General features: G+C 44.9%; 1 protein-coding gene across 2 annotated transcripts; it reads right to left on the bottom strand.

Moving 5' to 3' along the window:
• Positions 1-1,270: 1,270 nt before the first annotated feature.
• On the bottom strand, positions 1,271-6,915 carry EEF1AKMT3 (EEF1A lysine methyltransferase 3). Of its 2 annotated transcripts, none has more exons than XM_084836821.1 (3): positions 6,426-6,915; positions 3,617-3,728; positions 1,271-2,743 (listed from the first exon to the last, which is right to left on the bottom strand). In XM_084836821.1, the coding sequence occupies exons 1-3, from the start codon at positions 6,552-6,554 to the stop codon at positions 2,346-2,348; spliced, it is 639 nt and encodes a 212-aa protein (XP_084692947.1). In that variant the 5' UTR covers positions 6,555-6,915; the 3' UTR covers positions 1,271-2,345. The 2 variants fall into 2 exon arrangements, with proteins under 2 accessions (XP_084692947.1, XP_084692946.1); XM_084836820.1 differs by having other exon boundaries at positions 6,238-6,446.
• Positions 6,916-14,549: the final 7,634 nt, after the last annotated feature.

Raw genomic sequence — 14,549 nt, 5'->3', positions numbered from 1 at the left:
TAGCGCCTTGTGACGGACATGGGGCCTTGTCGCCGGCAGCCTAACCGTTTTCTCGGCTTGGCGGACAATCTAAGGCCGCAGTTCTGTTCCCACTTACTTGGGGGTAAGCCCCACTGAATTCTGTGGGGTTTACTTCCCAGTAAACAGGGAGAGGGTTGCGTTGCAAGCCCCCCATTCCAGTAACCCCAAAGGCTCCTTTATTGGACCTTGCTGTCGCTATCTTGTTTAGTGGCCCTGCTGCCGTCCCGTTAACAGCAAATTAGCAGGCAGAAATGAAGCAGGTGAAACTTCATTATATCTGTGCCAGGAAAAAGTTCCGGTGCTAATTCTTTACTGCGTCACACACAAACCCTATCCAGATCTTGGAGCTGCTGTAGCTTCAATAGCTCCCAGCACTCCCATCGTATATTTTAGTTTGCGTTCTTTGTTGACACCACCATCCCTCCTCCATTGGCCCTTACAAGGGAACCTGGCCAAATGGGTAGGACCGTGGATGTCTGCTAGGATACAGTTATGTGTGGGTTCATATCTAGGTCACAGTTGGCCATTGCTGATTTAGGCAGCAGAGAGGTTTGTGGTAGTAAGGTGTGAACTGCTGCAGACCAAATCTCTAGAGGTGTAACAGAGCATAAAATGTGAACATGCAGAGGTATTAGGCAAGCTTTTTAAGAGGATGTGAACGCTGCACGTGGTTCATTCCACAACTACTGTTTTTGTGTGGATTTCCCCCCCTACTATTTCTGGACTTCAGCAGGGTCAGGCCCAAGGAAACTGAGCAACATTGCAATTTCCATACCAGTGATTAAGAGCATGGCCTGGGAAGCCCCTAGGTCAAGTCACAGCTTAACTATGAACTACTGTCATCGTTAGTGGGTAGAGAACTGCCCAGAGAGCTTTTGCTATCAGTATTGAACGGTAATAATTAATATGAACTCACTAGATGGCCTTAGGTGAACCATGCTCCCTCAGCTGTCTCCACACTCACTTCCCTGCTGCAATATGGGGAATACAGCATCAGGCTACCCTGCAGGGCTGTTGTAAAGTCTAAGGTCTTTGAGAATTTAAAAAGTACTATGTAACTACTTAATAATACAAGCAGTTAAACTGGCCATTAACAATATAGCCATTGACAAGAGAACCAAATAGTATATAGAAACATTTCCTCTGCTATTTGAAGTGCATGTTTCTTATATTCTCTCAGGACCATGAATGCTGGGATATCATCCCATGGGATACAGCAAGGAGAAACAGTCACACAGACAAAGAGAAGTTACTTGCAAGAGCTTCTGTAATTAATGTATTGAATGAAATTTCACCCACAGCATTTACATGCATAGCTTCCTTAAGATGTTGTATCAACTGAACTGAAGCCTGGCCCCCTATAAGTTAAGAATGGGATAGTTGTTGTTGTTAAGTCATGTCCGACTCTTCGTGACCCCATGGACCATAGCACGCCAAGCCTTCCTGTCCTCCGCTCTCTCCCGGAGTGTGCTCAAGTTCATAATGGGATAGTACATTATTGTAAAACAAATACATAGTGCATAGGCACATACAAGTTAAACTCTATTTTTAAACATAATTTCAGAAACATATTTACATTTTTATGAAGATACAAAGTTCTTACAAAGGGCATCTATCAAAATGAGAAAAGGCATCATGGTGTCTTTTAATGCACTTAGGTAATGCTTCAGTTCACTTGCCTCTGGTGTCACTGAAATTGTACTTTTTTTGAGCAAGGACCAGCATTAGAGGTAACATAGCTGGTTTTACAGATTTCACTAAGAGCAGCAAGAAAGCCGCAGAACCATGTACACTAGCACTGGAAGTACGTGCTAACACACACACACATACCATCTCCCCTTGGTGCCTTCTGTATACACATCCAAATCTTTCCATGAGGGAAACAAAAGTGAACAATTCCTGCCAACCAGATCACACTACAGAGAACCTGCACTCGTGTAAACAGTACAACTGCAGATTTATCCTGCTATTTCCCCAGGAGAGTTTAAAGTATGAAACATATTGAATGACTGAGGAATCAAGGTCATGGTGATGGCAGCTACCTGACATGACTAGAAGGAACACTGGAAATGTATGTCTGCCAGCACTGCCATTTCTGGGACATGATCTCTCTCTCATGGTGACTGGGGATTTGTTGTAGTACAGCAGTCAAATGTAGAGAAGTTATTGGAAACATTATCATCCACTAGTGGGTAGAGAACCCTGAAAAGCAACTGGAATGGGCTGGTGGATCACCCCACTAAGGCTTCTGGATTAATAACTCATTTTTTTTTTAATAAACAGTAAAGGCAGTGTTCGTCACATTGTCTATGGAAAACAGAAACTCATTGTCCAATGTTAATTTTGCTGGTCACTTTGTAGATGTTAATATTCTCAAACTCATCCCTAAAGGCCAGTTTTGAGGTGAAGTGCATAGGGAGCAAAGTTTCAAAGAACAACTCCGTACTATGTTCCTGTCTCATTTTGGAAGACAGATAGATAGTAGATTGAGCACCACATAGGTGCTGGAGCGTCCTGATCAACAAGGGGTACGTGTCCTTGAGGTAGACAATATCTGCACCCAAGACGAAGTCATAATGTTGGGGAAACTCCTTGTGGTTCACACCCCATGATAGAGCACAAACTCTGGTTCGAGCCACACACTTCACAGGCAAGTTCCGGTGGACATTCTCCTCAATCTGTTTCAAGGCCACAGGAAGATCTGTGATGGTCACATCACCTCCTAGAACAAAAGGCGAGAAAACTCTGAATGACAGCAAGCCAGTAACAATTTGGTTCACATCATATGCATTACCCATGAACAATCAGATTTTCTTAGGCATTCTGGGCCTCTGACCCTACATGAGACATTTTTCTGTCTCAGCTGCTCTAAGAACAGAGTGGTGGGACACAAAGGCTACAGTCTGCTATTTATGCCCTGAGCTGCCCACCTCCTTACTGTGTTTTGCAGAAAGGAAAGCAAGCTAAGTATGCAAAGAAGGAGAATGCGGAGAGAGATTTCTGCACAGGTAGCAATGTGGTGGTGGGAGGATGTGCACCCAAAGTCAGAAATGCAGCCCTTTGTACCATGTTTCATGGAAACAGGCCTGAATAAATAGTTCTGGATATCAGCATAATGGCTTACACTTGAACAACTAGATTAATGGGATTCCCCTCACCCCAAAGTATGTAAACAGATATAACCTGCAGTCCATATGTCACGGCACTGTGTGTAGCAGACACCTACACAATGCAGGAGCACAGACCTGATCAACACTTCACAGAATCATAGGGTTGGAAGGGGCCTACGAGACCATTGAGTCCAACCCCCTGCTCAATGCAGCAAGCCTTGTTCCCAGGCAGTCTCCCATCCAAGTACTAACCAGGGCTGACCCTGCTTAGCTTACAAGATCAGATGAGATTGGGTGCATTATTGCTATGATAATCATTTCAGAGTCTCTGTAACAGTCAGTGTTAAAAGACTGCTGAAGTGTGCTTTGATCTTAAAAAAAACAAAGGCCAGATACTGGCTGATGCTGGGAGGTGGGGGGCACCTCCAGCACCAAGGTTCACAAATGATACTTCCCACCCCTTTGGCGTAAGTGATTCTACATACCAAGGAGGGAAGCAAGGATGCCCACAATGCCTGTCCCAGCACCCAGTTCTATCACCTTCTTGCCTGCAAAGTTCAGCTTCTGTGCCTCAAAATATTCACAGAGAGTTAGAGCCTTAGAAAAAAAGAGAGAATTAGATATGAAGAGTGAATGGAAGATCCAAACAATACAAACAATATGTCAGCAAATATGTACAAGGACTCCCTGTTTCACAGCAAAACAGGATCACCTTGACAATATGGCCATTTTGGAACTGCCTGTGATGTGTGCGCAGGGTGCGCACGTGTGTGTGTGCAAGGGGGAGTGTATACACTCCTCTGACGCAAGTAATGTCTGCTGCTCTCACAACATGGATCAAAACTGTTGCAGTAAAGAAAGGTGAAGTTTAACAGCAGAAGCAAAGACACAGATCCTTCCCCTTCTTGTGACAGCCTCTGCATAGGATATGAGAAAGCAGCTGCCATTTTTAGAGGAACTATGCAACACTTTCCCATTATAATGAAACACTATTTGCACATAGGGGGATTTTCAGCACTTACTGCATCCTATACATCAGGAACTGGATCCAGGATCTGCCTTCCTTAAGAAGAAGGTCTACTTGCAGCACATCTGCTGCCCATTTTTGGGGACTCCCCCCCCACATCACAGCTAACCCTTTGCACCCTGGGGTCTCCTGACACTGTGTAGCATTTTCAGGGGGCTGGAGGGGCTGCCCTGGGAAAGAAGGAGTGGGGAAGTCCACTTCCACCAGCACATTTGATCCAGCTTAAATCTGAATCCAACCCCAAGGGTGGAGAAGGTGTGGCTATCCAATTGTTGGATTACAACTCCCATCAGCCCTAGCCAACATAGCTAGTAGTAAGGGATTATGGGCTTTGCAGTCAAACATCTGGAGGGCCAGATACTTCAACCCTGCTTTACATTTTTTGTAAGCACCTTTCGTTCAAGCCATACTCTTCCCTGTAGGGATTAACACCCTTTCTAGGCTTGCTCAAATAGGTCCTCCTTCTGCACAACCTCTTTGCTCTCAAGGAGACAATATCTCAAATTTTTTTAATCAATGTACCTTGCAAAGCAAAGCTTGTCCAGTTCAATATTCTCTCCTTCATTGCCCCCAAACTATTAAATGTAACAGGAAGTTTCCAAACTGAGAGGCAAACAGTTTTAAGATACGATGTGGGAAAAACCTCTGCCTCAGTCCCTGGTGAGCTGCCACCACTCAAAAGGAGACAATACTGAGCTAGAGAGGCCAGTGGTCTAACACAAGGCAGCTTCCTATGTTCCTCACAGCACATCTGCTAGGTCCCTACAGTAGGCTTCAAAATCCAGATTCATCTCAAGTGATGTCATCATAGGTCATACCTAGAGTGCAAAAACTGAATAGGAAGGAACTACCCACAGTGTAGAAATGGCAATGCATCAGGTTTACCTCATTCTGGATTTTTTTTTTAGGCATGCAGGAATTTTACTGTTACTAGATGTCTGTATTTTCTAAGTGGGCAACCTGAATCTGTCTCACATGATATATCCCTTGCACTCAATACAAGTAGTTATTTTTTAAAAAAACAAGCCATTCAATACACCTTGCACAAGTTTTTCCCTAGATGACTAACTTCAGCCCCCATCTTTGTCCTCTTAACATTCTTGCCTGAGATTTAACCCCACACACACACATTTATATCCTCACAGCCTTCTCTGTAGTGCCACCCACCCTCTGGGAAACTCATGCAGTATGGGAGGCAGAAAATGTGGCATCTTTCAAGCGCCTCTTCAAAATGCACCTTTTCACGTAGGCTTTCCCTGGGTTGTAAGTACTGTTGGGTTTTACACGCTACTTTTAGGGAGCAATCCTATCAGGATAGTGGCTGCCTCTGAAGTCGGAGGCAATCGCCTATCCAATGCAGGGCGGGCGGTGCGCGGAGGGGATTTTCTCCATGCTCCAGCTGCCCCACCTTACCAGCTGGAGGGCTGCTTTGGGCTGACAATGAAAAGGCCTATGACTCCCAGCATGTCCCAGCCAGCATTGCTCTGTCTAAACATGCATAGGATTGCGCCCTTAGAAAATGTAAAGATCTAACATTAAGATTTCATTCAGTGCTGCTTTGTGAATGCCTCCTGTTTATAAATTTAAAACTTAACTTTTTGTATTGCATTTCCCCCATGAATCTCACCACTTACTACCATCACCACCCCCAGGTGTGTATATATATATATACCTGTCAATTTCAGATAACTCCTCATGCATCTGAAGTCCAGACCATGAATGTTTATGCCATAATAAATCTTAGTCTTTAAGGTGCCACAAGACTCCTTATTGCATTACCGTTTTAAGAAGACACAGCATGCATGCATATTCGGGCTAACCGAGCCAATGCCTAGTTACGTGCCTAATGCCATGTTTAAACAGAAAAAGCCCTACAACTCCCAGCATCCCCCGACCAGCATGGCTGGTAGGGGAATGCTGGGAGTTGTAGGGCTTTTTTTTTTTTCTGTCTAAGCATGCATAGGGTTGTGCCCAGAGGATCCCAGGCCAGGCAAACGCTACCGCCCCCTCGGCCACCCTCCCTCCCGCAGCAGCTGTCGTCCAAATCCCTGCTCGGGACTCGATTCCACCCGCGCTCACCGCCTCCCAAACCGGGGCCGCCACCCCCAGCCGCGCCCCGTGATACTGGGCAATGCTCAGCTCGTGCCCGCAGAGCCGGTAACGGGTCTCCGCCGGAAAAGCCTCGGCGAACAGCCCGAGCTCCCGCGGGAACACCGACTCCAGCCCCACTTCCACGTCGCTTGCAGCGGTGGGCGCCGCCATCTTACCGGAAAAGCAGAGTTTTTCCCTCGGGTTCTGTGGGGGCGGCGCGGAGTTGGCACAGAGAGGCCCTTGGCCGTTCCGATTGGGCTGCGGGGCCGCCGCCTCTGGAGGCCATTGGATGGTTGGGATGCCATTGGGTAAGGCGGCGCCTCCTCACTGGTTCTTCACGTGTTGTAGCGCTCGTCCTCATTGACAGCTCTCCAAGAACAAGGAACTTCATATGTATTCCTTGCGGTCTGGATGCATTAATCCGGAATAACCATAAGTCGTTATATAATTACAACACTCTGCACAGCATTGGTACTGTACGAGTAAAAAAGCCAGCTTTTTCTTCTCTTATCTACTTTGAATGCAAAAGTGTTGTCTCCTATTGAAACAAATGGAATAAGATAGTCATGACTAAGGTTGCAACTGTAAATACCTGGGCTGAAGAACCTCAAGCCAATGGGCTGAATCCAAGGTTCCCCAGAGAGCCATAACCCCCTTCCCGTGGCCCCACCCCCTTTTCCCAACCACCAATCATTTCATGGTTTCCTGGCTTTTGTGCAGATATTTCTCTGTTCTAAAAGGTTAAAATGCCTTTCCTAAGGCTTAGTTACTGACAGGAAGTGCTTTAAGTTAACTATGCTGGTGTTTTTGGTCTTGCCTCATTTGCCTTTGGACCGGCTGTCAGTGCTAATGTGGGAGTGAGTCCCATATAATGCAATGAGATTTACTTCTCAGTAGGCATGCATAGGATTACTTCGTGAGTCTCAACCCACTGCTTCCAGTGGGAGAAGCAACCCAATCTTATTTGTGTTTACTTAGAAATAAGGCTGGCTCCAGGTTGAACGAAGGCCTAGACAAAGGGCACTGGGGGGCCCTCCTCTGTTGATGGGCCTTGGTGGGTGTAACATCTGCCTGTTTTGTTAAGTATGTTTTTATAAAGTTAACTTTAACCCAGGTAAGATAGGGTTAATAGTATGCCAGAGAGTGAGTGAGAGAGGGGCCTGAGTGTGTGTGAGGATTCTAAGGTTATATAAAGGATGAGCTGACAAATAGGGTTTAGGGACTGAAGAAGCAACAACTAGGTAGTGGGGTTTGTATGTGGGATTTTAGGAGGGGTAGAGTAGGTAGGGAAGTTAGGAACAAGCATTGATTAATAATAATAACTTATAACTTTTCATGTTTCCTCTTACCAGATGGAGGGTGCTCAACCAGTTCTGGATGGGGTTGCACTCCCCCTGAAGGAGCAAAATCGTAGTTTTGAGGTCCTCCTGGAACCATCTTCGTCACTTGAGGCTCAGGTGGCCTCAGTGGCACGGAGTGCCTTCTACGAGTTTCAGTTATCTCCTATCTGGACAGGGATAACCTGGCTTCAGTAATCTATGCTCTGGTAACCTCCAAGTTAGATTATTGCAATGCGCTTTGTGTGAGGCTGCCTTTGAAGACGGTTCGGAAGCTGCAGCTTGTGCAAAATGCAGTGGCCAGATTGATAACTGGGGCTAGAAGGTCTGCACATATAAGACCAACTCTGGCCTGCTTGCACTGGCTGCCTATATGCTTCTGAGCTCAATTCAAGGTGCTGGTTTTAACCTGTAAAGCCCTACACAGCTTGGGACTGCAATACCTGAGGGCACACCTCTCCCAAAATGAACCTACCTGTACTCTACATTCAGCATCTAAGATCCTCCTCTGAGTGCCTCCTCCAAGGGAAGTCTCAAAGGCGGCAGTGATGGAGAGAGCCTTCTCAGTGGTGCCCCCATCTGTGGAACAAGTTCCCCAACAAGGTCTGCCTGGCGCCAACATTAAGACCTGTCTCTTTTCCTAGGCATTTGGCAGCATATGATGAGTTTTAATCGGTCCTGGATATGTCTTTAGTTATGACCGATTTTTCAAAGTTGTTTTTACTTATATGTTGTTTGTATGTATTGTCTGTGTTTTTATGTAAATGGCTTTTAAACTTTTTATATTGTATTTTAATGTTGTAACTTCTATAAACTGCCCAGAGAGCTTTGGCTATGGGGCAGTATAGAAATGCAGTAAATGAATAAATAAAATGTTTTAAGTAAATCTTTATTTGTTTTTAAAAATCCAAATTCCCACATGTTGATTGATTTTTATGCTACCTTTATTAAATCTATTTCCTTGTTGTTCTCCTGTAGTGGGGTTGAGAGAACCAACTGAAAATACTGAGTTTGTCTGGAACCCAGAGTTAATAAAAGCGCTGAAGCTTGGGTGTCAGTGGGAACAACTGATCCAGGTGAAAGCAGGCATTTCCTGGAGGGCTTGTTTCTCAGTTTCAGAGGTGGAGGCTGGGGAAAAGGTGGAACCCTGGCAGAAATGTCACAGTGGGCTTACCAGTGATGGCAGCCACTGACCATGCTGGGTGGCGGAGGGCTGCCATTTTAATTTCCTACAATGCCCCAGAGCAACACTATATCAGAGGAACTGAGGGAAATTAAAGTGGCAGCTAGACTCAGCTGCCTGGTGCCACTCAAAGCATCAGGCCTAAACAAAAAATATTTAAAGGTGGCTCAGGGAAGGTGTCAGAATGCTGGGGTCCTGGCAAATTCAGTGGGTCTTATTTCCAAGTAAGTCTGTATACAATAGCAGCCTAACTCATGTCACTAATTTAAGATGGATTAGAGCCAAAATGTATTATTACACATTGTTATCCATATTATTACTCACATAATATCTGCCATTATGGCAGGTGGTGTGTGCATGTGTGTGTGCATGTGCGTGTGTAAGACGTGTATGTTCCAAGTATCCCTGGGGGCCTCAATGCATAGAGTATCTTGCACCCTCTGCACATTCCTTGTCAGTGAGGCTGGACTACCCAGTGTCACAGAGTGGTCCCCAAGTACAACACTTTTCCATATAGGAATTCACTGATGTAGAAGAGAGTAAAATGCTGTAAAGAAGAGCACTATTGAGCTTAGGGGTAAGCCTCAGCTTTGGCCCTGCTGATCCTAGCCCTTGAATCAAACCTGCTCCTCTGCATAGGCCCATGCTGCACTCATGATTCTTGGGCATGCTACACATCGCGGTGTGCAACTTGTGACCCTCCAGAACTTTTTGGCCTACACCTCCCACCAGCATAGCCAATGGTGAGGGATCATGGGAGTTGTAGGCCAAAACATCTGGAGGGCCACAAGTTGATCACCCCTGTGCTACAGGGTGACTTGTTTCCCTGCTGTGATTTTTGCTGGCCATGCTATTTTCACGGAAGCGGGGGAACACAGTGGGAGTCACAAAAATGGCCAGAGGGGGGTGCATGTTGCTAACCCCTGATCTACATGGACTGGCACTGGCCATGGAGGCTGGTGGCCCTGACTCTGTGGTATGAATCCATTCTGGGTTTCAGTCACAACCAGCCAGAACTCTAAAGGAGCTATCCAAGGTGCTGAGCCTATTTGGAGGATAGGGCTCAGCACCTTGCTCCTTTAGAGTTCTGGCTGGCTCTAACTGAAACCCAGAATGGATTCATAGCACCACCGAATCTGGGCCACCAGCCTCCACTGGCCTTGGCTCTCCAGGCTTTCAGACAGGGGTCTTTCCCAGCCTTACCTGGAGATGCTAGAGATCAACCTGGCAACGTTGGCATGCAAAGCCTATGCTCCACCACTGAGTGAAGGCCATCACCCAGAATGAGGATTCATTAATTCAGTGAGACTTATTCCCAGGTAAGCGTGTATAGGATTGCAGCCTGAACCCCCTAGAATGCTCTCTTTGAAGTTGATGCCTGCCTGCCTGCCCTAAGAAATGCATACATTATTTCAGAACAAAGATCATATGCTTTTTTCTTCAGAATTAGTTTTCACACATATGCACACTTATACAAATTTAAGGTGCAATCCTGTGCATGTTTGGATGGGAAAAAGTCTAACTCCCAGCATTCCCCAGCCAGCCTTTCTGGCTGGAGAATGCTGGGAATTGTAGGACTTTTTCTCTGTCTAAACATTCATAGGATTGTGCCCTAAATAGGTTCACCCATCCTCCTACTTTAAACATATTAGGCAACCTGTATTTAAGTACTTGCTGTTCTGCAGTGATTCACACAGACACAGACCCTTAGTTCCAGCCCCTCCCCCATGAAATTTCTGGCTCTGGGTCTGCCCTACCGTCCCTGCAACATGCAGCCCCCTCCTCTCCTATCGTCATTACATGCGTTTGACTAGTAAAACAATAACACTATTGCTTGCTGATTTATGACCCATTTCCGTAATGGATCTGAAGGGCATTCCCTGCTCTCTGAACCATCTCCATTGGCTTCACAAGACTGGGGTTTAAGGGCAGAAAAAGGATGTTGTTTCCCCATTCACTCAAGGAGCCCAGTCACCTGCTGACTGTCTGCTGAGCCTTCAGGAGCGAGGCCATCCCTTGACGCACATCACAGTTAAATGTTAGCTTGGCGCAGCTTCCAAAGGCAGAGGGCACCGCCTGTTTGGGTGATCTAGTTAGGGCACTTAACGGAAACCAGCATAGAGTTAAAGATTAAAAGGCCCATCAAATGCCTGTTACATCTTACCATGATTTTTGTTTAATTTTTCAGTGATTCCATGGGACTTGTTATTATTGTCATTTTTTTTAAAAAAACGCATGCCCTCCACCATTTGGCAGAAGAAAATGGGTTTGCTTTTATTTGGATTGGGTACTGTAGTTTTGATACTGTGTTTGACTACTCATTTATGAAAAACACAGTCTTTTTGTAGCTCTCCCCCTTCCTTTTTTTAAAAAAAGCCTTTTCTTTATTTAGGGTTTTCTTCATTTTTACAAGAAGAGAAGAGAAAAAAAAAATCAGAATCCACATTTAAAATGGCAATAATTATAATATAATTAAGCAGCTAAATAATTCAGCCTATAATGACTATGCTAATAATGTCTGCTACAACTAATTATTTTTGGTACCAAAATATTGAGAGAGAGATTGAGGGGGGGGGGGAGGGATAGTTTAGTGCCCAGTAGCTAACCAGGCTTTTGCAAATACATCAGACTAAAAACACAAAGCAAGAGAGATACATTGTATCAGCATACAAGAAAAAAAACAGGCTCAATATAATAGGAAAATAAGTAATAGTTTAACAGACTGTCAACAACTGATTGTATATTTATTTATTTATTAAAAATAGTTAAATAGCTCAATGGTCTATCTTGTCATCTATCGAGATTTTTAAAAGTCCTCTTTCCTTAGAGTCAGCTTAACAAATTTAGCAGTGTGGCATGTCACAAAATATACCAGCAGCAAGGCGATCAAGGTATCAAGTCATCAGATCTAGATACAATGGACATTCCGAAAGAAAGTGAACCAAATGGCATCCAAGTGGACAATATCCATACACCCCAAGTTGGCCATTATAGTGTCCCTTATCCTCCATTAACTGCAGTGTTTAATCTGCATTTAGTTAGGAGCCATCTAAAACCATAACGGCAGATAAAGGACAAATGGAGTGGCGGGTAGAGAAGATTGAGTAAGGAGAGGTGTAAGTTAAGTATTCTCCCACAGGAGTACTTTTTTATATATTGCATTTATATCCTGCCTTTTTCCCTCTTGCAAGGAACCCAAGGTGGCTACTTAACCCTCCTCCCCTCCATTCCATCCTCATTACAACAATCCTGTGAGGTAGGTTCAGCTGAGAGTCTGTGACTGGCCCAAAGTCACCCAGTGAGCTTCCATGGCCGAGAGGGGACTAGAACCCAGATCTCCCGGCTCCCAGTCCCAACACTCTCACCATTATACCACATTGGCTTTCAGTGCAATGGCTAATATGAGGTGCTTGGTTGTGGAGTACCTGGTTCAAACCCCAGGTACAATGATCAATAGGTAGTTTGGGGCAAGTCATGGATTACGTTCACACTGGCCATGGGCGAAGCAATCCTAAGTGCATAGGTGAGGGAGCAAAGTAGTGGATTGTCCTCCACTTCCAAAGCGCTGCCAGCGCACCCTAAAGTGGGCATGTGGCAGCGGTGGCAGCTTTTCCTTGCCTTTTCCATTAGCAAATCTCTCTCTCTCTCTCAATTTCCAACCCACTGAAACAAATGGAGGGAATTAACTATGCCAGTTCTGAGCTGGTGTGGTTGAGGGATCTGATCCTGGGGGCTTCTGGGGAAATGGAGGCGCTTTGGATACAGCCAATCCAAAGCCATCTCTGGCCCACCCCTATCCTACACCCAGAATGCCTGCAGAACTGTACTAATGTTTCTCCCAGCGGTAGATTTATGCAGAGCTTTCCACAGGCATAGCTGGGGCCTCTGAGGTCAACGTGCCTCTCTGCCAGAGCTCCTCTCCTCTGATGGAGGGATGGTAGCCTTAGGATGCAATCCTATGCATGTTTAGACAGAAAAAAGTCCTACAACTCCCAGCATTCCCCAGGAATGCTGGGAGTTCTAGGATTTTTTTTTCTCTGTCTAAACGTGCATAGGATTGCACCCTTAATTACTTGTTCATTTTCATTTTTAATGTTCTTTCTTTTATAGCAGAATAGTGTGATTTCACAATAAAAGGAAGAAAAATAATAATACAAGGAAACCAGCAATAAGATTTCCATTGCAAAGGAAAGGAAATAATTCTGGAGCAATGAGTCAGTATTTCATTAGTAATGGTGGGGCACATTGAACAGGAAGTAATTAGATGTTGAAGCTACAAAGAGGAAGCTTTGAAGTGAAGTTGCAAGAGACCTTTGTTGAAGGGGACTTACTTTCAAAAAACATTATAGAACGATGTTGCCCATCAGGTTGGGCAATGCCCAATTACATAGCATTATATTTAGTGCCCTGTGGAACCACTCTGTTAATTCTGCTTCCAGCCAAATACAGGAAAATAAAACCTCAGCCGCACTAAAGGGCTTTTGTATGGAAGCAATCCCTATATCTGAGTGCTTGCTGAGAGGCTGAATTGCTACTTTGTTCATTCACTTAGGGTGTGATCCTATGCAGGTTTAGACAGAAAAAACTTGTGCAGCTCCCAGCATTCCCCAGCCAGCATGCTGGGAGTTGTAGGAGTTTTTTTCTGTCTGAACCTGCATCGGACTGCACGCTTAACCAATGAAAAGAGTTGAATTTTAAAGTTTTAATGTCACATTTCAGTTCTAATATTTGAATGGTGAATTATGAGGTCAATTTTCTTCATCAAAATCTGAATGGTGAATTTCAAGACTGTGGAAGATTTCATGTTAGCACTGCAAATTCCTACATCCCTTTGCTTTTCAGGTGAGGCTCTAATTTTAATAAGAGCAAATTGGTAATTTCTTCATAAAATTGTACCTTGCTGCAGCTGTACGTTTCATAGCTAACGTGCAGATGGATGAAAGCTAGTAGCAGCAAAGGACAACCAAGTGGATATTTTCACTTGCTTGAGGGAAACAAAATCCTAATATTCCAGTGTCTGTGGAAGCAAGGGGACCTGTCCTCAGTCATCCACATCTTTTCATGGAGCAAGAGGCTGTCCATCCCACCAAGACTATTACTCTTTAACTACTGTCCTTTTAGTTTCCTGTTGTAGTAGCCAAACCTTTCATCCATCTTTGTCAATATGCGTCAAAACCACAGGTCACTGGAATGACCTGAAGCAGATCGTTGGTAGTTAACCCTCTGAAGATGATTTCCCAAAGCTGAGTGAACAAGAGTCTCAAAGCAGGATAATTGAGGTGGTGCTATTGTGCTTTGTGGAACAGAGGACTACACACATATATAGCATACAGTTGCTTCACAATAATATGCCAAACATGGTTTCAAGATTTTGAACTTTCAGCTTTTTTGGCCTAGTTCTGTTATTTGCAGGTTGCAAGTGGAACTAAGATTCTACTAACTCAGGGGTAGGCAACCTCGGGTGTGTTTCCACGCTATCAGCTTCACTTGGCTTGCAACTTTGGTGCAATGTTTCCCCAGTCAATCTGCTTATTCTCCAGTTTCCACAGTGCTTAAAGTCCCGGCTTATCGCTGTAGCCTGGGCCTCTGTGCTGTTTCCACTGAGCTCTGATCAAATTATTTTCTTGATGGCTGGGTGGAGTCTGGGTTGGGTCTGATTACCTCATCTGTGTTCCCGCCTCCTCTTCTTGCTGAGTTCCCCGTCCCTCTCCCCCTCCACTGACAGAAACATACTTCCTGGTGGGGTGGGGGGATTGGAAGTGAATGTCATCAGACTGGCA

This window comes from Heloderma suspectum, chromosome 2 (assembly GCF_057233095.1).
Source record: "Heloderma suspectum isolate Gila_16-S chromosome 2, 16-S_ref, whole genome shotgun sequence".
Lineage (NCBI taxonomy): Eukaryota > Metazoa > Chordata > Lepidosauria > Squamata > Helodermatidae > Heloderma > Heloderma suspectum.
Note: the sequence above shows the minus strand (reverse complement) of the source record. Positions and strands in the feature narration are given on the sequence as shown.

Excerpts from the sequence above, each read along its gene's own strand:
- EEF1AKMT3 (XM_084836820.1), bottom strand. The coding sequence starts at position 6,420 with ATGGCGGCGCCCACCGCTGCAAGCGACGTGGAAGTGGGGCTGGAGTCG. Across the intron at positions 3,729-6,237 it reads CGGCCCCGGTTTGGGAGGCG|GCTCTAACTCTCTGTGAATA; the intron begins GTGAGCGCGGGT and ends TTTTTTTCTAAG. Across the intron at positions 2,744-3,616 it reads CATCCTTGCTTCCCTCCTTG|GAGGTGATGTGACCATCACA; the intron begins GTATGTAGAATC and ends CTTTTGTTCTAG.